This window comes from Ursus americanus, chromosome 1 (assembly GCF_024610735.1).
Source record: "Ursus americanus isolate L20-20 chromosome 1, mUrsAme1.1.p, whole genome shotgun sequence".
Taxonomy (NCBI): Eukaryota; Metazoa; Chordata; class Mammalia; order Carnivora; family Ursidae; genus Ursus; species Ursus americanus.
This window is the reverse complement of record NC_142127.1, coordinates 47,979,692-48,004,195: the sequence shown is the minus strand read 5'-3', so window position 1 is coordinate 48,004,195 and position 24,504 is coordinate 47,979,692. Positions and strand designations below refer to the sequence as shown.

Genomic DNA, 24,504 nt, shown 5'->3' with positions numbered 1-24,504 from the left:
GGAAACAATTTAAATGTCTATCTGTAGGGAAATGACAGCATAAATTACAGGAAAAAAATATAAAAGTGCAATGAAATACAGTTTAACTGTTTAAAAAAATGAAATGGTTCTATGTGCACTATTAAGAGATAGTGTGCAATAATTATGTTAAGAGGGAAAAAGCCAGGTACAGAAGAGTATGACACTATTTAGCCAGACATTCACTGCTTCCATTTCTGGCACTGCCACATACCAAATAAACCTAAAAAACCTAAAAATTTCACACAACAAAAGAGCTACACTTGCAGAGTAAATTATAATTAACATCTTTTAAACCTATAGCTAAGCTTAAAAGAAAATAAGGGAACTCTGTCACTGAGGAGTGGGATGGAGGAAAGAGGAACCCTTTTTACTTATCCACTTATTTTTGTTTAAGATTTTATTTATTTATCTGAGAGACAGAAAGCATGAGCAGTGCAGAGGGATAATGACCCAAACCAAAGGCAGACGCTTAAGTGACTGAGCCACACAGGTGCCTCTCCACAATTTTTATGTTATAACCAATATGTATTACTTTTGAAATTAAAAAAGAAAGAAATTATCCCTAAAGCACTCTCAAAAAAGATGCTATGGGTTTAATAATCAATAAATAATCAATTTAATAATTAATCAATGAATAACTAAACCAATGTAATCTCAGGGCAAATTTTCAGGTGTAATAGCCACTATTTTATCCAACTTAATTCAATTTAATTCATCCAATTTACTAAGCACCTTCTAAATGCAAGAGACTATGCTTGTCTCTGATTAATAGCAAGATAAGGTTCCTATTTTTTTTTAAAGATTTTATTTATTTGACAGAGAGAGACGGCCAGCGAGAGAGGGAACACAAGCAGGGGGAGTGGGAGAGGAAGAAGCAGGCTCCCAGCGGAAGAGCCTGACGTGGGGCTCGATCCCAGAACCCCGGGATCACACCCTGAGCTGAAGGCAGACGCTTAACGACTGAGCCACCCAGGCGCCCCTAAGGTTCCTATTTTTTCAAGAGCTTAGCATCTGTGAGGAAGAACAAGCAAGGAGGCAAAAAAAAAAAAAAAAAAAAAAAATCTATAGGGGCACCTGGATGGCTCAGTCGTTGAGCATCTGCCTTCAGCCCAGGGCGTGATCCCAGCGTTCTGGGATAGAGCCCCACATCAGGCTCCTCTGCTGGGGGCCTGCTTCTTCCTCTCCCACTCCCCCTGCTTGTGTTCCCTCTCTCGCTGGCTGTCTCTCTGTCAAATAAATAAATAAAATCTTTAAAAAAAAATCTATAAATACAGGATAGAACATGAAAATGGTCAACCTCTGCACCAAAATTTGAGAACTAAATGTTTAAAATTCCAACTTCTGGGTGTCTGGGTGGCTCAATCGGTTAAGCGGCTGCCTTCAGCTCAGGTCATGACCCTAGGGTCCTGGGATTGAGTCCAGAATCAGGCTCCCTGCTCACCAGAGAGTCTGCTTCTCCCTCTGTCCCTCCCCCCTGTTTGTGCTCCCTCTCTCTCTCTCTTTCAAATACAAAACTAATAAAATAAAATAAAAATAAAATAAAAAATAAGTAAATAAAATTTCAACTTCTGGTTAGCACCATCAGAACCCCAAACCAATTAGACATTATTTTAGATTTTTCATTACTTTTTTTTAATTTATCCATCCATCAACCATTTTTTGACAATGATTGTATTTATTCATTAGTGGCAAAAATATGCTGTTATACATAGTTATTAATATCTAGTTTCCATAGCCATTGTGATATCATCCCACAAATGAATTTTCTTTTTTTCTTAAGATTTTATTTATTTATTTATTTATCTGAGAGAAAGAGAGAGTGAAAGAGACAGAGAGAGAGCACAAGATGGGGGAGGTCAGACGGAGAAGCAGACTTCCTGCTGAGCAGAGAGCCCCACGTGGGACTCAATCCTGGAACGCCAGGATCATGACCAGAGCCAAAAGCAGACGCTTAACCAACTGAGCCACCCAGGTGCACCCACAAATAAATTTTTAGTTATTTTCTTCCTTTGGTTTGTATACCTGTTAATATTTCCACACCATATCAATACCACTACAAAAATAACTGAATCCTCTCCCTATATTTTTATAATTATAAATTTGAATATTAAATAGTAATATAGGTTGTGGTAGATCCAACATTCTTCCCCATCTCCAATCACACATCCTACCCACAACAGACACCTGGGAAAAGGATTAAGCACAGCAGGTTTTCTAAGAAAGCAGATACAGAGAAAATAGAATCCTTCCTTAAAAATTTGCTGAACAATGATATTTAAAAATTTCTACTGCAGTTACAATAACAACCCCAAAAACAACATGTCTTTAATTTTTAGCAACCTAAAGGGATTTTAAGAAATATCAAAAACTGGGGGCGCCTGGGTGGCACAGCGGTTAAACGTCTGCCTTCGGCTCAGGGCGTGATCCTGGAGTCCTGGGATCGAGCCCCACATCAGGCTCCTCTGCTGTGAGCCTGCTTCTTCCTCTCCCACTCCCCCTGCTTGTGTTCCCTCTCTCGCTGACTGTCTCTATCTCTGTCAAATAAATAAATAAAATCTTAAAAAAAAAAAAAAGAAATATCAAAAACTGAGAAAAGTTAAATATATTCTGTCCATGTTAGGGTATTCCATCTTTGCCCACCAGGAACACTACTATAATTTGTTGATGACTTTCAGTTCTGAAAAGTTCCAGAGGCAGCCTTTTAACCTGAACTGTTGGCTAACATCACCTACGTCTGTCCAGGCAGTAGATTAGGTGTATAGCCCAGAATTATTCTATCTAACTCAAAGAGCTGTAAAAATTTCAGAATTTTCACATGGCCACAATACACTTATTGTTTACTCTTGCCCTTTATTAAAATGGACATGGTAACTGCCGGCATATACAGGAAATAGCTCTCCATTCCAGATAAGCAATAATAATTATTTAACACTATGTATCAACTCACAGAGGGCTGCCACACTAGGGAAAAAATAAGAATCTACCAGATGTCGGGGCGCCTGGGTGGCACAGCGATTAAGCATCTGCCTTCGGCTCAGGGCGTGATCCCCGCATTGTGGGATCGAGCCCCACATCAGGCTCCTCCGCTAGGAGCCTGCTTCTTCTCCCACTCCCCCTGCTTGTGTTCCCTCTCTCGCTGGCTGTCTCTATCTCTGTCGAATAAATAAATAAAATCTTTAAAAAAAAAAAAAGAATCTACCAGATGTCAGTAAATGTAAATGCTGTAAGATGAGGACTCATCCTGTATGAGTACCTTCAAAGAAACAACTGAGATGTTTCTGCTCCTACATGGAAGCATCACAACTGAGATCAGACTTACAACTCATGCAGACTAATCTGATTATTATGACTGTGTTCCAAAATTCAGGAAAGAATCAATATTATTTCCTACCTTCCCCTTCTTTGGGGGTCCCAAATGCTAACCTCATCTAAGAAGAAAAAATATCTATATATCAATAAAGGATTGTTCCAATTCCCATTTTAAAATCCCTCTTAAAAAATTTTTTTTAAGTTTTTAAAAAGAAAAAGAAAAAGAAACAAACACCCAAATAAGAATGGCATATTAAAAAAAAAAAAAAAGACAAAAACACAGTATTGAACAGAAGTCCCCAGCAGGAATGCTATCTGTAGAGGCAGTAGAAAGAAATGTTGAGCTGTCACTCTCTGGAGCCAGCAGGCCAGCAGTAGCTTACTACCTAGATAACCCTGACTTAAGTTTTTTAAAACTGTGCTCCACTTTCCTCTTCTGTATCATGGGAATAAAGACTAATAATCTCAGGTTTGTTGAAGATTAAATGAGTTACATAATGTAAAGCAGTTAATATTTGACCACTGTTTACCAAACAGATGGATAAAAATTTGAAATGTTAATAACACTGTTTTGATGAGGCTGTTGGAAAACAGAAGTCTGATACTTTCCTTAGTACTCATTATAGAGGGCAATTTGTAAATCCCACCATTGGGAATTTATCTCACTGATATTTTTGCACAGGTGTAAAAAGACAGGTATATGGGCACCTGGGTGGCTCAGTTGTTAAGCCTTGAGCTCAGGTCCTGGGACTGAGCCCCACATTGGGCTCCCTGCTCAGCAGGGAGTCTGCTTCTCCCTCTCTCTCTGCCCCTGCTCGTGTGCCCTCTCGCTCACTCTCTCTCAAATAAATAAATAAAATCTTAAAAAAAAAAAAAAGACAGGTATACCAGGTTTTTTATTTCATACTGGAAACCCAAATGTCAAATATCAAAAATGATGATAAAGAGTGGCGTGGCGTGGCGTTGTGGGGTGCCTGGGTGGCTCAGTCGGTTAAATGTCCGAGTCTTGATTTTAGCTCAGGTCATGATCTCAGGGTTGTGAGATGGAGCCTCACAATGTGCTGGGTGTGGAGCCTGCTTAACATTCATTCTCTCTCTCTCCCCCCCCCCTTTCCCTGGTTCGTGCTCATTCTCTTTCTTAAAAAGCAAAAACAAAAAACAGAAAAATAAATTTAAAAAGAGTGGCAAATTTGTGACATGAACACTATACAGATTTTTTTTTTTTTAAGTAGACTGAGTGCACTGATTTACTGACATGGAAAGACCTCTTGGTAAGTGCTTGGTAAGTAAAAATGCAAGATGTTATGTTACTTTTTGCATAAAAAGAAATTGAATAATCAAAATACATATTCATCCTTGTTTGTTTTTGCACTAAGAGAAAGTAGTAATGGTGGGAAGGAACTGGGCAGATGAAATAAAGGATGGGAGGGAAACTTCAAACTGTGCACTTTTTATTTTTTCTCTTTTGCTTTTTTGGCTACATGAATATTTTACCTTTTTACTACTGCCACTATTGTTGTTAGTAGTAGTAGTGATAGTAGTTACAAGCTCAAAATACCTCCTTTCTGAAGCCTTTTTCATACTCCCTCTGCACAGAAGCCTTCTCTAACTCCCAGACTATTTAAAGAATTTATCATTTTCTACTCCCATGTAAGCCGCTTAGGAGGTAGGTCAATGTCTTGTTCATTTTTAATATCCTAGGAGCCTTGCTTGCACCTGATGTATACAAACATTCTGTAGTAACAGTAACCTACGAGCACTCCAAAAAAGAAAATAGTGACCCTTTCTAAAAGGAGTATGCTCTATCATTAATTGTAACACTGAAATTTTTAAAACTTGAATACCTGGATTTGCTAACATTCTTTCAACTACTGCCCAGCCAAAATGTCCTCTCTTTCACCAAGTTTTTTTCTTTTCCCAGGACTTTCCCAGACATCGATATCATGTCCCAAGCCAAGACACTACATGTACCAACTCACTGCAATCTCTGAAATGCCTTTTGTCCTAAGTCCCAACACCCTGGTACATTTCTCCTATCGAAAAAGCATTTGTTGACTGTCTCCTTTTAGATAGAGGTTCACATATTAGTGAATAAAGTGTCCGTTTAACTGGAGAAGACCTAATATTTGATTCCTAATTCGCTCAGTGTTTTGTTTGTTCTTCTGGTATGTAGGGTGTTCTATAACCGACTGTTCAGTAGCCCAATTCTAGATGTCATTCCAGCACACCAAATACTCCACTGACAGCTCAACAGTCACTTTTCATGCAGGCCCCTCCCCTTCCCTCCTCCCTCAACCCTCATAAGCTCTCTCAGAGCTCCTTCCCCGATACCGACAGACACACTGACAGTTCAGAAGTCCTTCTACACAAGCTGTCCTCCCCTGCAGCTGCAAGATCACCTTCCCGACTCTTACCATCCTGAGACCCAATTCGGTCCCCAATACCATCCCCCTCCCAGCCAATCCAAATCGCATCATCAATTTCTTGCCAAGAACCAGGCAGCTTTAAAGCTTTTCTCAGTAAGTACACAATTGACAGCTCGACACCAGATTGCCCAAGTATCCTTTCCTCCTCCTTCCCCTCCTACCCCACGCACTGGCTCTTCTGTCGCTACCACTCACTCGCCCTGGCTTCCCCGAAAATTCACAGCTTCGTTCCGTAAACACGCTCTCCGCTCTCCCCTCTCCGCATTCTCTTTCCACTGCTGACAGCTCAGTCACCTCCTTCCCCATGTGGCTGCACCCTCCCCCACTCCTTTCCCTTGACAGCTCAGGGTCGGCTCCCAGCCTTCCCCCCGCCCCAGGCCTCCCCAGACCTGGCTTGGGCCGCCCGCCGTGCCCCCCGGCCCCGAGTAGGGCTCCACTCACCCACTCTCCCGCATCACGTTGCTGTCCCCGCAGTCACAGGCACCCCCAGCCTGGCTGCGGAACATATTGAAGTCGTGTCCGGTGTGGTCGCCCTGGTGGAAGCACTCCGCGCACAGCGACATGCAGGGGGAGATGCCGCACGTCCGGCAGCGGTAGGCCACGAAGTTGGCTGTCCAGACCAGGCCGCAGAGCGCCGCGGGGTCGTAGGCCCGCACCGCCGCGCAGAACTCGTCGTAGCCTCCGCCGCCCGCCAGAAGGCACTTACACCATTCCAGGGCCTCCTCCTCGGCCGCCCCCGGACCGCCCCCGCCGCCGGCTGCCGCCGCCTCCTCGCCGTCCGCAGCAGCGGTCAGCGGCCGCTCGGCGCTCAGCACCCGCTCCAGCAGCGCCTGTAGCTCCTCGGCACCTGCCCTGTTGTCCGGCCGGCTGAGGGCCGCTTTCAGGTGCGCCGCGGTGGCCGCCTTGTCCAGGGACAGCCCAGGTGCCGGCAGCTCGGGTTGGGGCGGCTGCGGCCCCCCGACGGCCGCCGCGGCCGCCGCCGCCGCCATGATGAGAGCTCAGAATTTGGAGAGCCCAGGGCCGGCGGCTCCTCCCGGGAGGGTGGGGGAATTGACTGCTGCGATTGCTCGGCCCGCCCAACTCTCGCGATACCCCGGAGCCGCCGCGCACCTCCGTCCGCGTCCCCGCCCCTGCACACGCCCCCTCGAGCATCGGGGCCTACTCCCCGCCCCTCCCTCGTGGGTCCTCTTCTGTCCTCCTCTTGGCTCCCAAAGTTGAGAGCCACTGAAATAAGGGACCCGCCTTTAAAAATATAGATATATATGGACAACTTTAATATGGACCATATGAAAAAATCTTAAATATGGACTTTTTTTCTTTATTTACCTGGACTATAGTAATTATACACAGCATCTTTCAGATATATTTTAAAGCATTTGCATTTCGTTTTGAGATGTAGAGTCCCATTGTTATTAACGCTTAATTATTATTGAACCACTATTACTATTGAAGCAAACTCCTAATTTTCCCCCTGAATCAGTTCGTACCCTCACACTATTATCAGGTTAATCTAAAGTACATTTTTTAGACGATTAAAGTACACTACATTCTTACTATCATTCTGTTCAAAATCCTGGTGGGGGGGCTCCTTAAATCTTGTCTCAAAACCCACCTATTTTTCTTTTTTTCTTTTTTTAGATTTTTTTTTTTAAGAGTCTGACAGAGAGACAGTGAGAGAGGGAACACAAGCAGAGGGAGTGGGAGAGGGAGAAGCAGACTCCTCATTGAGCACGGACCACTATCCGGGGCTTGATCCCATTACCCCAGGATCGTGACCTGAGATGAAGGCAGACGCCTGATGACTGAGCCACCCAGGCACCCCAGATTTTATTTATTTCAGAGAGAGAGCGAGAACGCCCACGCATAAGCAGGGGGGAAGGGCAGAGGGAGAAGCAGGCTCCTGCTGAGCAGGGTGCCCCACTAGGGCTCTGCCCCACTAGGGCTCTGTCCCAGGACCCTGAGATCATGACCTGAGCGAAAAGTAGATGTTTAACCAACTGAGCCACCCAGGCGCCCCCAAATCCCACCTATCTTTCTATCCTTCTCTCCGGACACCACTCCAAGTTTGCCAAATGAAAGAAACCAATGGGACTGTTCACTGTTTTATGAGGCTTTGTCATTTCCTGTCTCTGGGTCTTTATTGTTCCTAGTTCCCACACTACTCCATTCCACTCACTCACCCTACAACCTAATTTAGCTCAGTCTACCCATGTAATTTCTTTTGTTCCAAAGGATGGCTCTTAACTTGCTTGATGATACCAGTTTTTGTTTTTTTTTTTTTCTAAACTCTATGCTGGATGTGAGCTCGAACTCAGCACCCCAAGATCAAGAGTCACATGCTCTACCAACTGACCCAGCCAGGCACCCCTTGATGACATAACTTATGCCTTTACTGTAAAATTTCATCTCCACCTCACTACTAATAGGTAAATTTCCTGAGGGCAAAGAATGAGTCCTCTTCGTCATTGGCCATAAATGTTCAAATATTTGTCTGATTATTGTTAAATAGAACATACTTATAATAGATAATGTTTGTTGCATATTTTTTATGGGCCCTGCTCTTTATATATGTTATTTCTTTTAATCCTCTCAATAATTCTATGAGGTAAGTACTGTTAATAGAGGAAACTAAAACTTAAGGAGGTGATTTATGTGCCCCCGCACAGCTGGCAATTAAATGAAATGTGACCAGAACCCAGATTCATCTGATTCCAAAGCCTGGCTCTTAACTACCATACCAGTATTTTCAAAACCTGCCTGATGCCTAAGAATCACCTGAAGCTCTACTCACAAAAACAGATTCCCAGGAACCATCTCAGACCTGAGGAATCAAAATCCCCAGAGGTTATACTACCCTAACAAAATCTGAATCTTGAGGGAGATAATCATTAATGATTCTTCCAGAACTAAAAATCTACAGCTTATTAAAGTTTCCACAGCTTACTTCCAGACAGCTGGCTGTGTTATACAAATAACTCAGTAACACATGACAGAGGACAACCAAGAATGAAAAAAAACTGTAGAAGAAATAATCCAAGGGGGTAGAATAAGAATATCTCCAATCCATAACCCTGTGTTATAAATGAATTGAACACAAAACATACTATTTCATATATCCTGACCCTCTACATTAATAAGCATCTCATAATAATCATTAAGGAGTGATAACCCAAGAGTTGCTCAGTAATTCTCTTAATCACCAAATTATAATCCAAATAAATTCCAGTAACATTTCAAACTAAGGTAGAACTAGTGTGTGTGTTCACTAGTCAATGCCTATGGGTTAAGGCAGTTGGGGAATTTCCGAAAACATCCACAAAATCCCACCAGTGCATCTTTTTTGCTGCACAAAAACAACAAAAGTTAAATACTAACCTGTATTTCAGTTACATAGACATTGCAGTCCATATACAGAAATCCAGGCATTTGCCAGATTTCCCACTTATTCTGGTTATGAGGATATCAGATCTGTTCAAAATCAAAGAACCATTAAAAATAACTGGTAATAACAAGAATATAAACCAACCAATTGAAAAATGGGCAAAATAAGTGAATAGACATTCAAAAGATATATAAATGGCCGATAGACATAGAAAAGATACTCAGCAACATTAGTCATCAAGGAAAATTACATCTATAAGATACCACTATATTACCCACTAGAATGGTAGTAATCAAAAGATAGACAACAACAAATGTTGGCAAGGATATGAAGAAACAAGAACATGGATGGACCTAGAAGGTATTATACTAAATGAAATAAGTCTGAGAAAGACAAATACCATATGATTCCACTCATAAATGGAATCTAAAAAAAAAAAAAGAATAAACAAACAAGAATCAGACCTATAAATACAGGGAATAAAATGATGGTTGCCAGTGGGAGGGGGGTGAAGGGTTGGGCAAAATGGGTGAAGGGAAGTGGGAGATACAGTCCTCCAGTTATGGAATGAGTAAGTCATGGGAATAAAAAGCAGAGCATAAGAAATACAGTCAATGATATTGTAATAGCAATGTCATGGGACAGATGGTAGCTATACAGGTAGTGAACAAAGCATAATGTATAAACTTGAATCAAAGCACTAAGTTGTACACCTGAAACTAATGTAACATTGTGTATCAACTATATTCAAACTAAAGAAAAGGGGGGGGGCGTTTCCTGGCTGTCTCGGTTGATAGAGCATGCAACTCTTGATCTCAGGGTCCTTAGTTCAAGCCCCACATTGGGCATGGAACCTACTTAAAACAAAATTTAAAAATTAAACATAAATTTATCATAGAGCCCTGCAGTTCTACTCCTAGTTATCTACCCAAGAGAATCTACACCATATAGCCACACAAAGACTTAGAGGTAAATCTTCATACCAGTATTATTCATAATAGTCCCAAAAACCTGGAAATGATCCAAAGGTCCATGAATTTGTAAATGGATAAACAAAATGTGGCATGATCATAAAATGGCATACTATTTAACAATAAAAAGAAATGAAGTATTTATTGAAACGCGTTACATGAATAAACTTCTAAAAATGTTTTGTCAAGAAAGAAGTCAGACACAAAAGACAAATATTATATTACTCCATTTACATGAACTGTCCAGAAAAGACAAATCTATAGAGACAGAAAGTAGAAAGTGGTTCTTTGGAGCTAGGGGTAAGAACAGAGAGTGACTGCAAATGGGTATAAGGGATCTTTTTAGGATGATAGAAACATTCTAAAGTTGGTTGGGGTGATGGTTGCACAACTGTGTAATTTGCTAAAAATCACTGAATTCCTCTAAAAACAGGTGGATTTTATGGTATGAAACTATACCACAAAAAAACAGTTTAAAATAATAGTAATCAGTAGTATTAGTTATTGTTTGAGATGAATGAAAAAATCAAGTTTGTGTCCAGGTACAAACTATTCTACTGCTTTAGCTTTTAAAATGATTATGACAAGCTCTCAAATCTTTGCTTCTCCTAGAATGTTTGGAGCTTCTATCATTTGGATTCAGGAAATCTGACATTTTTCTCTTTCAGTGCGTGAATGCAATATAAAAACTCTTCTTCTAAATTACCTCTCAAATCACTGTGCTGTGTCATGGGGAATTCCTACAAGGATCATATTTCCATGAGGGAAAGCCAGATTGAAATGCAGCTGAAAACTTTGTACTCCTTAAATGCTATACTTCATTAAATGTTACTGTTACTCTCTACTAAGGACATTGAATAAATAATGCAACATACTGCTGTTATAGAAAGCTACAAAATAGTACCTGAAGAGCTGCATTTTTATTTTTATTCCATCTTAATTAATGTAAAAAAGAATCTTGTGATACTTCTAAATTGGCTTTCCAAATTAAAATAAACCACACAGGTAAGGTAAATATCTATAAATATGATAGATAACACAATTGCTTCCAAAATTGGAGAGCCTTAACAGAGAACTAACAAAGTAATGGAAACACTCCAAAGTTGCTTTTGTATTTATCAGGACTTTCTGGTTGAAAGTCCTTGAACTAGCTTAAGCCAAAAAGAGGACAATTCTAAATCATATACACAATGGAGGGAAGAGGGAGATGAACCTGTATGCATCCTCATCTTTGCTTTCAGCGTGGGCCCCACTGACTCTAACAGCTTCTGTGCGGGAGCCTTCCCAACCCCAGCTCTAGGCCAAATCTCTACAACTTCCCAACAGAGAAAACGGGTCTCCATTCTGCTAGATCCACTTAAAACCCTGAGGAAGAACTCTGACTGACCCAGCTGGTGGCCCATGCCACCCTTATGACCACAAGGAAGAGGAAGAGATACCTGCTGGAAATATACACATACAAGAAGCCTACCACAATATTAACTTCTAAATTTCTGCCTGGCCTCCATATATACACACCAGACTTTCTCCAGGTGCACAGCAAGTTCACCAGTTCTAATCACAACTGTTAAAATTCACACCATAAGAAACATTGTGTCTACTATAGCCAAGAAATTCTGCCTGATCACATTTAAGATTCACAACAACCCTGAAAGGTAATTATTATTAGGTTTCATAGGTGTCAAAATGTAACAACAAATCCTGGAAGAGAAATCACTTATTGTTCCTACATATGCCTTTCTTCCTTCTCTCTCCCTCCATCTCTTCCCCCTCTCTCTCCCTCCCCCGCCCCTCCTTTCCTCCCCCTTCTCTCCCTTCCTTCTTTCCTTCTTAAAAACTGAGTTCTTTAAAATTCTGCAACTATACTTACTGTGATTCTCTCATCTGTTTAATATTGAAGCAAGGACATTTTTAGTAAGTTTCTCAACTCATGCTTTAGAAATATTTTTGGGAAAAAAGCATGACTGTGCATTAAGGGTTTGACCTATATTAGCTCCTCTACAGATTTGTCTGTGCAACTTTTCCAAGGTTATAAATGCTTAACAATCTTCTGGGGTCTTTTTCATTATCATTTAATACCATTACACATTGTGCTAATTTTCTTTCCCTCCTTTTTTTCTTAAACCAGAGGAAAGTTTCCTTCTCTGCACCTCCACTGAAGAACAGAAAATTTCCACCCACTGCCGTTTTCATGCAACAAATAAATTCAATATTTGTTGAGCCCCTTCCAGTTGTTCTCTGCAAGAGCTGAGGATAGCACTGTGAACAAAACAGATATGGTCCGTGGTGTGCCTGGTGTGGCACAACTCCAGAGGTACCATTCACATAGAATACAATGCTTCTGACATGGACCTTGCAGATGGATAGAATTGTATTATAAATTACAACCTAATCTATAAATACATTATTACTATTGCTACAATTATTATTACCTCTGATCTTGGAGTGAGAAAATGTTTTTTAATGGACACAAAAAATACTAACCACAAAAGAAAAGACTGGCTGACAAAATAAGTTAATTGAAAATTTTAAATTTCTATTCATTAAAAGACATCATTAAGAGTTACAAAATTTCTGTTTGAGGTGATGAAGAAGTATTGGAAATAGATAATGATGATGGCTGAACAACATTATGAACGTAATTATTGCTGCTGAATTGTATCCTTAAAAATGGTTAAAATGGCAAATTTTGTTATATATATTTTACCTTGATTTTTAAAAATTAATAATGTAGCAAAACCATTGAACTGAACACTTTAAATAGGTGAATTGAATGGTATGTGAATTATATCTCCAAAAAGCTGGTTAAAAAAAAAAGATCATTAAGAGTAAAAATGGGCAAGCTGTAGAGTTGGAGAGAATATTTGCAACATATCTAAGCCAAAAAGGATATGCATCTAGAATATATAGAGAATTCCTACAAAGCGACAAGGAAATAACAGTCATCCCAATAGAATAATGGGCAAGAGACCTCAATAGATACTTCATAAAAGGAGATAAAGGAGATATCCAGATAGCAAATAAACATATGAAATAAGTAATCAATAGTAATCAGGGAAATGCCAATCAAAATTGTATTGAGTGTCTAATATACACCCATGAGAAGGGCAAAAAATTAAAAGATTGATTATAACAAATATCGGTGAGATGCTGAGAGCCTGGAACTATCAATGAGTGCCAGGAGGAGTGCAAAATGGTTCAGCCACTTTGGAAAAGAGTTCAGTGATTTCTGATGAAGTTGAACATACACTTACTTTATGATCCAGAAATTACATTTAAGAGAAACAAGAACAGATATATCCAGAAAAGAACCTGTACAAGAATGTTCATAGTAGCATTATTCATATTAGCCAAAGACTAAAAAGAGTTCAAATGTCCATCAACAAATGAATATATAAACAAATCATGGTGTATTCATACGGTAAAACACTACTCAGCAATAAAAAGATACGTCAAAGATGAATCTGAAAATCATTACGGTAAGTGAAAGAAGGCAAACACAAAAAAATTGCATATGCATGATTCCATTTATATGAAGTTTTGTAATAGGCAAAAGTAAGCTATGATGATCAAAATTAGAACAGTGGTTGCCTGTGGGATGGCAGCAATTGACCCATAAGGAGCCGAAGGGAAATTATTAGGATGAATAGTGGAAATCATTAGGATCAGTTACTTGAGGTGGTGTTTACATGGCATATATGTTATTCACATTTCATCAAACTGTACGGTTAAGATTTGTGCATTTTATGTGAACTGAATCCTCATTTTAAATCTGAAACTAAATATCCATCAACATTAGAATAAATAAATTATAGTATATTCATATAATGGACTACCAAACAACAATGAAAATGAGCAAACATGGATGAATCTTACAAACATAATGCTGAATGAAAGAAATCTGATGTAGTATGATTCTACTTATATAAAGTAAAAAAAAAATCACAGCAAAATTAATCTCTGGTGTTAAAAGTCAAGATAGTGGTTGCTTTTGGAAAGGTGGGCAGGGGAGTGATTGGAAGGGAGCATGAGGTGGAAGTTTTTGCAGTGCTGATGGTATTTACTCTTGACCTGGATGGTTTTTCTACAGGTTTGTTCATTGTATTCACTTCTTCAATGAGCTGTTCATCTCTAATTTATGTATGTTGTACATCAATAAAAAGTTTTTTAAATTAGTACTATTAGTGAAGAAGATATATATTTTACAATTAGTAATTCATGAATAAATGAATGAACCTTCACCACTAAGAAATCTTCCAAATGTAAAAGTTAAATGTGATTATGAATTTATTTAAATTGAAAAATTAGAATATGCTTTCAGAGTATACTTTCTAATTAGAAATATTAGAATAGTTTACACTTAAAAATCATTGAAACTCTCTGCTTTTCTTCCACACATGTGAAGGAGAAACTCTAAAGTTCATTTCATGACAACAACACAATCTGATCAAGAGTCAGAGTGAGAATTCAAAGAGTTCTGTCTCCAGTGCAGTCCTACAGGACATATGCATAAAAACACTCAGAACACGTATTTTTTGCCTGCTACAGAAAACAGGTAGAGTTACCTAAAAAGAAAAAAAGGAAAGAATATCAAATCACTGGACCACTGCAAAAAGAGAAAGGGCATAAGAGAAAGGGTGTAAGAACAAGGCCAGGGGTAAGAAATCGTAATGTTTGGGCAGTGGTTAGGAGGGTAGGTTTTCTGCTACAAGAGCCCTGAAGCTCCCCTGACCTCCCAGCACATTGCCCCTTGCTTGGGCAATTCACACTGACTTGTTCAATCACACTGCCTTTTTCAATCACACTGACTTGAGCAATTCATCAAATATTATTTGATAATATAACTTGAGTTCCTTGAGAACTAGGAAGCATGCCTTAATTATTTTCCAGTACAAAAGAGTCTCTTATAAATTCCAAACATTCAATATTTGAATATCCATTAATCAAGACTCACAATATGTCTGCAGAAACTTAAGCAGGATGTGCCCAAGAATCTTTCAGGATGTCCACAAAGGCAAGATTATTTTCATAATAATACTAAGACAGTATTTGCTTTTCTTACTCTTACTATTTTAGGGGCGTGCTGTGGAGTTTTCCAGATGCTACATGATATATGATGACATCATCATTCTGACAATTAACGTCCTTTTGTATTCTTGTGTTTTTTATAATTTTCTGAGGTAGTAGGATTAGGGTTTAAATATTTGTATTTTCAGGGGCGCCTGGGTGGCTCAGTCCTTAAGCATCTGCCTTCGGCGCAGGTCACAACACCAGATACCAGCGTTCTGGGATCGAGCCCTCCCCCTCCCCCCATCGGGCTCCCTGCTCAGCGGGAAGCCTGCTTCTCCCTCTCCCACTCCCCCTGCTTGCTTTCCCTCTCTCGCTGCCTCTCTCTTTGTCAGATAAATAAATAAAATCTTTAAAAATAAATAAATAAATGAATAAATAAATATTTGCATTTTCAGAAATTAACTCAGTACTTCTACCATACTTACGGGCTATGCTCGGTTATATTTGCTATAGTCTCTGTAACCTCATTATCATGGACTAAATTGTTGTTTAGAAATCGTGAACTTTTCATCACAACTATACAACCCTAAAAGGTTGGTACTGTTATCTTGTTTTTCAATAATTTTTTAAAATTTGAAAGTGTTCCTAAATTTCAATTTTTTACCTAAAACTGTTTTTTAAGTATTTAATAGTATTTTATTCTACAATAGAAGAAAATGTATTTATAGGTTTCTTACATTTAAGAATGACTCTCTGGCTTAAAAAGAGTAAATTAAATCTACAAACATGGCTGGACTTGCTGTTTTCCTTGTATTTGTCCAGATTCAGAGCCAAATAATCATCAAACATGATCTTTTATGTGAATGCTTGGCAATGAACACATTTTATGTTGAAACATTCAGACTATCAAATAACTTTCTTGAATCTCATGATTTATCCTGGAACAACTACCTTGACATTTGCACTGATGTTGAAAAAGCAATGAGGGATAAAACTGCTCACAACTTAGTATGGATCAAAGCAATGGCACTAAACTATTTGACATTATATTTGATTGTATTAAATACTTGCAGAAAAACAAGCCACTTTCCCTTAAAAAAAATTCCCTGAATGAAGCAGCAAAAAATATAAAATGTTGACACATGGAGAAACGCTGCCCAGGATCAAAGGAAATATGACATTTGAAAAGAAAAAATATATATATAAAATGTTGTTACATTTTGATGCATGAGGACACATCTTGAAAAGTCTCAATGAGTTACTAATTACACATCAGCACTTTTATTACATACTGAAACAACTAGGTAGTGTCCAGCAAAAAGCACATGTGCAATGTTATAAACTGAAAAGCTTTTAAAAAAAAATTCTGGCAAAAATTGTGGCAAAACATAACATTTACTATTTTAACCATTTTGAGTGCACAATTCAGTGGCAAGTACATTTACAATGCTGTGCAACCATCACCACCATCTCCAGAACATTTTCATCATCCCAAACAGAAACTCTTTACCTATTAAGCAATTTTCCTTCCTCCTAGCCCCAGTACCTCTATTTCACTTTCTGTCTCTATGAATTTGCCTACTCTAAATATTTCATATAAGTGAAATCATATAATAGATATTATTTTGTGTCTGGCTTTTTTTCACTTAGCATAATGTTTTCAAGGTTTATCCATGTTGTGATATGTAACTGAATTTCATGACTTTTTTTAAGATTTATTTATTTATTTTAGAGACAGAGAGAGAGAGTGCAGGGGGATGAGCAGAGGGAGAGGGAGAGGGAGAGAGAGAATCTCAAGCAGACTCCCTGCTGTGCATGGAGCCCAACCAGGGGCTCATTCTCACCACCCTAAGATTATGACCTGAGCCAAAATCAAAAGTTGGATGGTCAGCCAACTGAGCCACCCAGGCACCCCAAATTTCATTACTTCTTATGGCTGAATAGTATTCCATTGTATGTGTATACCACATTTTGTTAACCCATTCAAGTGTTGATGCACACTTAGGTTATTTCCACCTTTTGGCTATTGGCTAAGATGAACATTGATATATAAGTATCTGAGTTCCTACATTCAATTTTTAGGGGTATATAACTAGAAATGGGATTGCTAGATCATATGATAACAACTGTGTTTAACTTTATGAGGAATCACAAATTGTTTTCCACAGCAGCTGTACCATTTTACATCCCTACCACCAATGCACAGGGTTCCAATTTCTTCATATCCTTGATATCCTTGTTTTTTTCCCATTTTACTGATAATAGCCATCCTAATGGGTATATGCTTGTAGTTTTGTTTTATATTTCCTTAATGACTAATGATGTTGATCATCTTTTCATGTGCTTATTGGCCATTTGTATTATCTTCTTTGGAGAAATGTCAACTTAAATACTTTGTGCATTTTTTGCTTCTTTGCCTTCTTTGTCTTTTTTGTATTATAGTGTAGGAGGTCTTTATATATTCTGGATATTAATCACACTATTTTACTTCAAAGTATGATTGACAGACAAACTATGGTTTTTCAGACTTGGTATTTGATAGCCATTTTCTAATAAATGGAGTAAGACTGGCATTTCATAAAAAAAAAAAAACACCTAGCAGTATTTTTTACCAATAAAAATTTTTTATTTTTCAAGCAAAAATTAATATTTAAAAAGCTTTATATCTGTCACCATGATCTTGATAGTCTTTCCATTACTTAAAGATTTTTCTGGGGAGATCAGTGGTGATAGTAATCAATGTGATTTCTGACATGGTATAATAAAATATGTCAGAAGACTTGGAATATTACTCAGCTATCAGAAAGAACGAATTCTCAACATTTGCTGCAACATGGATGGCACTGGAGGAGATAATGCTAAGTGAAATAAGTCAAGCAGAGAAAGACAAATATCATATGATTTCTCTCATCTATGGAACATAAGAAATAGGATGATTGGTAGGGGAAGAAAGGGATAAAGAAGGGGGGGGTAATCAGAAGGGGGAATGAAACATGAGAGACTATGGACTATGAGAAACAAACTGAGGGCCTCAGAGGGGAGGGGGGTGGGGGGTATGGGATAGACCGGTGATGGGTAGTAAGGAGGGCACGTATTGCATGGTGCACTGGGTGTTATATGCAACTAATGAATCATCGAACTTTATATCGGAAACCGGGGATGTATTGTATGGTGACTAACATAATATAATAAAAAATCATTAAAAAAATAAAAATAAAAATAAATAAATACCATCCAGACCTGTGGCTTTAAATACCATCCATATGCAAATAACTCTCTAATTTATATCTCATTCTGACCTCTCCTATGAACTTCCTACTTACATATCCAACTATCTCCAAACTCGTGCTGAAATGTAAGTTTACAATATTAATATACTTAAATGTAAGTTCATTTTCATAGTTAAAATAAAACTCTCGCACAGGCAACAAAGAAAAAATAGATAAATTGGACTACACCAAAACTTAAAACTCTTGTGCATAAAAGGACATGATCAACAGAGTGAAAAGGCAACCACGGAATGGGGGAAAATATTTGGAAGTCATATATCTGATGAGCAGTAAATATCCAGAATATAGAAAGAACTCCTACAACTCAACAACAACAGAAACAAACAGCACAATATAAAAACGGGCAAAGGACTTCATAGACATTTCTCCAAAGAGAAGATGCAAATGGTAATAAGTGCACAACATAATGCCCAACAGCACTAATCTTCAAGTAAATACAAATCATAACCACAATAAGATATCATACCCATTAGGATGGCTATGATTTTAGAAAAAAATAAGTGTTGGAGAGGATGTGTAAAAACTGGAAATCTTGTGTGCCGTTGGTGGGAATGTAAAATGCTGCAGTCCCTATCGAAAACAGCATGGGCGGTTCCTCAAACAATTAAAATTCACATTGCCATAGGATCCACGCAATCCTGCTTCTTGGTATATACGTAATGGAACCGAAAGCAGGGACTCAAAGAGATATTTATGTACTTACGTTCAGATAGCAACATAATTCATGGTAGCCGAAAGATGGATGCGACCCACATGTCTATTGACAGATGAATGAAAGAACAAACTGTGGTATATACCTCCAGTGGAATATTCTTCATCCTTTCAAAGAAAGAAAATTCTGACGCATGCTCTGGCACAGGTGAACCTTGAGGACTCTATGCTTAATGAAACAAGCTGGTCACAAAAGGACAAATACTGTATGATTCCAGTTACACGAGGTATCTAGAGTGGTCCAATAAAGTAGAAGGATGGTTGCTAGGGGCTGGGGGGAGAGGAGGAGGGAGTTACTGTTTAATGGGGATAGAGATTCAGTTTTGCAACATCAAAGGAGTTCTGGAGATGGATGGTGGTGATGGTTGTACAATGATATAATGTACTTAATGACACTCACCTGTACTCTTAAAAATAGTTAGGATGATAAATTTTAGGTTGTGTGTATTTTACCACAATAAAAAAGTTTAAATTAAAAAAAAAAAAGAAGACTTGGATAATTCAGTGAGCCAATATTTTCCAAATGATTGATGCATAATGTTACAAAATCATGTATAGGTAAAACATCTATTTAAATTCCAACATAGACTAAAGAATTGAATTGTAGGTCGACAGTATGAAAAGCTCATTGATACAGCTTAAGATTCCACATTACAACTGATCTTCAAGATATTACTGCTTTCAAGTTGAGGCATCACACAAAAGAAGGATATCTACAATCATCTGAATAAGCAATGACAATACTCTTAGCTTCTTCTACTAATATCTCTGTCAAATATCTCTGTCAAACTGGATTTTCTTTAGATACTTCAACCAAAAAAAACAGATCACAACCAACTGAATGCAAAAACAGATATGAGAATTCAATTGTCTTCTATTAAGTCAGACACTAAAGAGATTTACAAAAATGTAAAGCAATGCTTTTCTTCCCACTAATGTTTTTTGTTTTGGAAAATATAATTACCTCTCATACAAAATATGTCACTGAATGTTAACATCCAATGGGATAATTATTATCTTAAGTAAATTAGTGGATGAATTTTTAAAAATCTCTCAGTGTTAATTTCCAGTAATATAAATATATCAGTATGTAAATATATCAGTAGATACAATCCACATAAATAAAAGCTTTTCGATATCCTTAATAATTTTAAAGAAAACTATCCTGACACAAAAAAGTTTGAAAACTGTGAGATTTATGCATAAATGATTGGTTTGATATTGTTATTAATCTTTTTATGTAAAATCACATTTATTAAAGTGTAATTTACATACAGAAAAATTTCATAGGTACATTCTATGAATTTTGGCAAATGCATAGCCATATAACCACCAGAGTCCATCATTCCAAAAAGATGTCAATCCCACCCCCAACCCAGTCCCTGGCATCCACTAATTTGTATTCCTGTCTGATAGTTTTTCAGAGTGTTATATAAATAAAATTATACAATATGTAGCTTTCTTTAGTTTGGCTTCTTTTACTTAGCATAATACTTGTGATATTTACCTATGCAGTTGCATTGATCAGGAGGTTTTTTTTGGTTTTTTTATTGCTGAGTAGTATTGTGTGGTATATATGGGTGTACCACAATTTATCCATTTACCAGTCAGTGGACATTTGGGATGTTTATAGTTTTTGACAATTTTGAATACAGTTGTTATAAACATCTATATACAAGGCCTTTATGTGGACATATATCTTCACTTGTCTTCAAATAACTACAAGTCAGATTGCTGAATCATATGATAAGTGTATGTTTGACTATGTAAGAAACTGTGAAACCATTCCAAGGAGGCTGACTCCTTTTGCATTCTCACAAGCAATGTGTGAGTATTCCAGGTACTCCGCATTTTCTCCAGTAGTTAGTATTGTGAATTTCTCCTCTTTTTCCTATTTTATTTTAGCCACTCTAATAGATGCTAGTGGTTGTTACTAAATGTTTCAAATGTTTATTTTTGGTTCCCCCAAGTAAATTGTTAACTGTCTATCAGAAGGGATTACACATTTTATGTAGTTTCTAGTTACCATTAGAACAGTGTGTATTACACAGAACCAACTGCATATTTTTTTAATTCACCAATTAAAGTTTAAGCAAAGAGGTCTCCTAGTCATGGAATTAAAGTATTTGCCAAAAGTCTTGTGGTATCCATTTAAATTACTCTTAAACCCTCTTTATCAATGTCCTGTCCAAATCAAACTTGCCCCTACATTTAAAAAGAGTTGGCAAAGAAACTTTTCTCTACTTCTTCTTCTTCTTCTTTTTTTTTTTTAAGATTTATTTTAGACAGAGTGTGCTCACGTGTGGGGAGGGGGAGGAGCAGAGGGAGAGAATCTCAAGCAGACTCCCTGCTGAGTGAGAATCCTGATGCGGGACTTGAACTCAAGACCCTGAGATCATGACCTGAGCCGAAATCAAGAGTATGGTGCTTAATGGACTGCACCAGCATGGTACCCTAGCTTTCCTCTACTTCTTAAGTTCTTACCATCATGGAGATTTCAGAGTTCATTTACTCAAGATAGATCAAAGACCTAAGTATAAAGTCTCAAGCTATACAACTCTTACAAGAACAAATAGGTGTAAATTTTTGTGACCTTGAATCAGGCAACAGGTTCTTAGATAAACACCTAAGGTATAAGCAACCAAAGAAAAAATAGATTTGGACATCACCAAAATTAAAAATTTTTGCATGTTTTTTTTTTTTTAAAGATTTTATTTATTTATGCGACAGAGAGACAGCCAGCGAGAGAGGGAACACAAGCAGGGGGAGTGGGAGAGGAAGAAGCAGGCTCCCAGCCGAGGAGCCCGATGTGGGACTCGATCCCGGAACGCCGGTATCACGCCCTGAGCCGAAGGCAGACGCTTAACGACTGCGCTACCCAGGCACCCTAAAAATTTTTGCATGTTAAGGGACATTATCAAAAAAGTAGGGGCGCCTGGGTGGCACAGCGGTTAAGCGTCTGCCTTCAGCTCAGGGCGTGATCCCGGCGTTATGGGATCAAGCCCCGCATCGGGCTCCTCCGCTATGAGCCTGTTTCTTCCTCTCCCACTCCCCTGCTTGTGTTTCCTCTCTCGCTGGCGGTCTATCTCTCTGTCGAATAAATAAATAAAATCTTTAAAAAAAAAAAAAAACAAAAACAAAAAAGTAAAAAGACAATCCACAAAATGGGAGAAAATCTTTTCAAACCATATACCCAGTAAGTATTTAATATCCAGAATATATAAAAAACTCTTACAACTCAACAACAAAAACAATTTAAAAGTAGGCAAAGGATTTGGATTATCACTTCTCCAAAAAAGACATAGAAATGGCCAATAAGCATATGAAAAGATGCTCAACATCATCAGCCAACAGGGAAATGCAAAACAAAACCACATTGAATTACCACTTCACACCCGGTAGGATGGCCATAAGAAAAAATAAAAGGAAAATAACAAGTATTCGTAAAGATATGGAGAAATTGGACCCCCATACATTGCCAATGGGAACATAAAATGGTGTGGCCGCTGTGAAAAAGTTTGGTGGTTCTTCAAAAAGTTAAATATAGTATTATTATATGACCCAGCAATTCCACTCCTGGATATATACTCAAGATAACTGAAAATGTATTCACACAAAAATTTTTGCATGAATATTCAAAGCAGTGTTGTTCATAATAGCTACAAGTCAAAACAACTTAAATGTCCATCAACTGATAAATGGATAAAGTGTGGTATATCAATACAATAAAACAACATGGAGCTATAAAAAGGAACAAAATCCTGACATATGCTACAACATGGATGAAACTTGATATCATGGATATTCATGGTGATGGAATGCTGTCTTCACTGTATCACTGTCAATCTCCTAGGTGTGATACTGTACAATAGTTTTGCAAAATGCAATTATTGGGGGAAACTAGGTAAAAGATACACAGGATCTCTAAGTACTATTTTTTATAATTACATACAAATTTACAATTATCTCAAAATAAAACCTTTATCTTAGAAAAAAATTGCCTTCAACCTCAGTGAATTCACTGTCCTTCAATATACCTGGCTAGTTTCAATCATTCATTTGGCTCCACCTCCTTACTCCAGCCACCTCCTTCTCAACAGATACCACCACCACCAAGAGCTAACATTTATTGGGCATTTGTTATGTGACAACTTTGTGTACTATCTGCAGTAAGAACTTTATATGTATTGACTCATTTAATTTTCATAACAGACAACTTTGAATTTTATTATTCATAGGAAATTGCAGCCTGGGACACCACTCTCTCTAGTTCATCCTCACCCATCCATTCCTTTTTTTTTTTTTCTTCCTTTAATAATGAAATATATCCATTCTCTAGATTAAGAGAAATCCTTTCACTTAGGCACAAGATCCTATCTTCTCAGGATCCTAACTCCTTCCAATATTCTTCTCGTATTTTATGTATTATTTTTTAAGATTTTTATTTTAGAGAGAGAGCGCGCGCACACTGACTCACCGAGGAGAGGGAGGGGCAGAGGGAGAGACTCTCCAGCCCACTGGGGCTGAGCTCTGAGCCCGCTTGGGGCTCCTTCTCACCACCCTGAAATCATGACCCGAGCAGAAACCAAGAGTCCCACGCCTAAGGGACTGAACCACCAGGCGCCCCACCCGTCTTATATTTTAAACGCCCGCCTTTCTATTAGAGCTATTTTGTCTGAATGTAGGTGTGCTCCAATCTCCTGCTGCCATTAAAAAACAAAACAAACTTCTCCCAATGTCACTTAACAGCAGCCATTCTTACTTCTTTTTTCATAGCCACGTTCTTATGAATTGCTCCCATTTACTCTAATTCCTAAACTTCCATTCATTACACAGCCCATTACCACCTGGTTTCTGCTTCTACTCTATGAAAGCTGACCTCTTTCCAGCATTTGACACACTACCTATTCCTTCACTTAAACTCTTCTTTAGGCTTCTCTGACATCACAACCCTGTGAGTGTTGAAGTAAGTGACACAGGTGACCTAAAGAGAGGAAAACAAGTGTAAAATAAAATAGGGCATGCGAATGCCCAAGGAGGCAAAGGTGAGTGGCAATTGTTACTTTTTGAGAGGCGCCCGTGAGACCGGAGACAGAAAGGGACACACCCGGCCTTAACACCAAGAGACCGTGACTTTTACCCTCACTTTCACCTTCTTTCTTCCTCCATCCTTTGAGGGTCTGCAGGTACTCAACGAAAGCTAGAGAATTTGGGCCCTGTGACAGGCGGTGGGGGCTGGTTCCGTAGCTTCGAGAAGGGAGGGTACTACCGGTCGTGAGAACCCGGCCGGGATAGGGGTGGATGACGCTCCGGGGTCGCCGACGGAACCCATGCGCGGGGCCGCGGTTGCAGCTCGGCGCGGGGCTGCTGGGCGGCGGACACGG

The 24,504-nt window shown here is 38.5% G+C and overlaps 1 protein-coding gene across 7 annotated transcripts in view; it reads right to left on the bottom strand.

The window, feature by feature from the left end:
* Positions 1–24,400, bottom strand: part of UBR3 (ubiquitin protein ligase E3 component n-recognin 3) — a 240,858-nt gene extending 216,458 nt beyond the window's left edge. For 5 of the 7 annotated variants that reach the window (XM_045780091.2, XM_045780116.2, XM_045780124.2 and 2 more), the window contains exon 1: positions 6,198–6,809. In XM_045780091.2, the coding sequence (XP_045636047.2) occupies positions 6,198–6,745 (548 nt within the window). In that variant the 5' untranslated portion in view covers positions 6,746–6,809. Of the gene's footprint in view, positions 1–6,197; positions 6,810–24,272 lie in introns of those variants that run through there. The other 2 variants (XM_087861299.1, XM_045780108.2) reach the window with 2 other exon arrangements.
* Between the last annotated feature and the right edge of the window lie 104 nt (positions 24,401–24,504).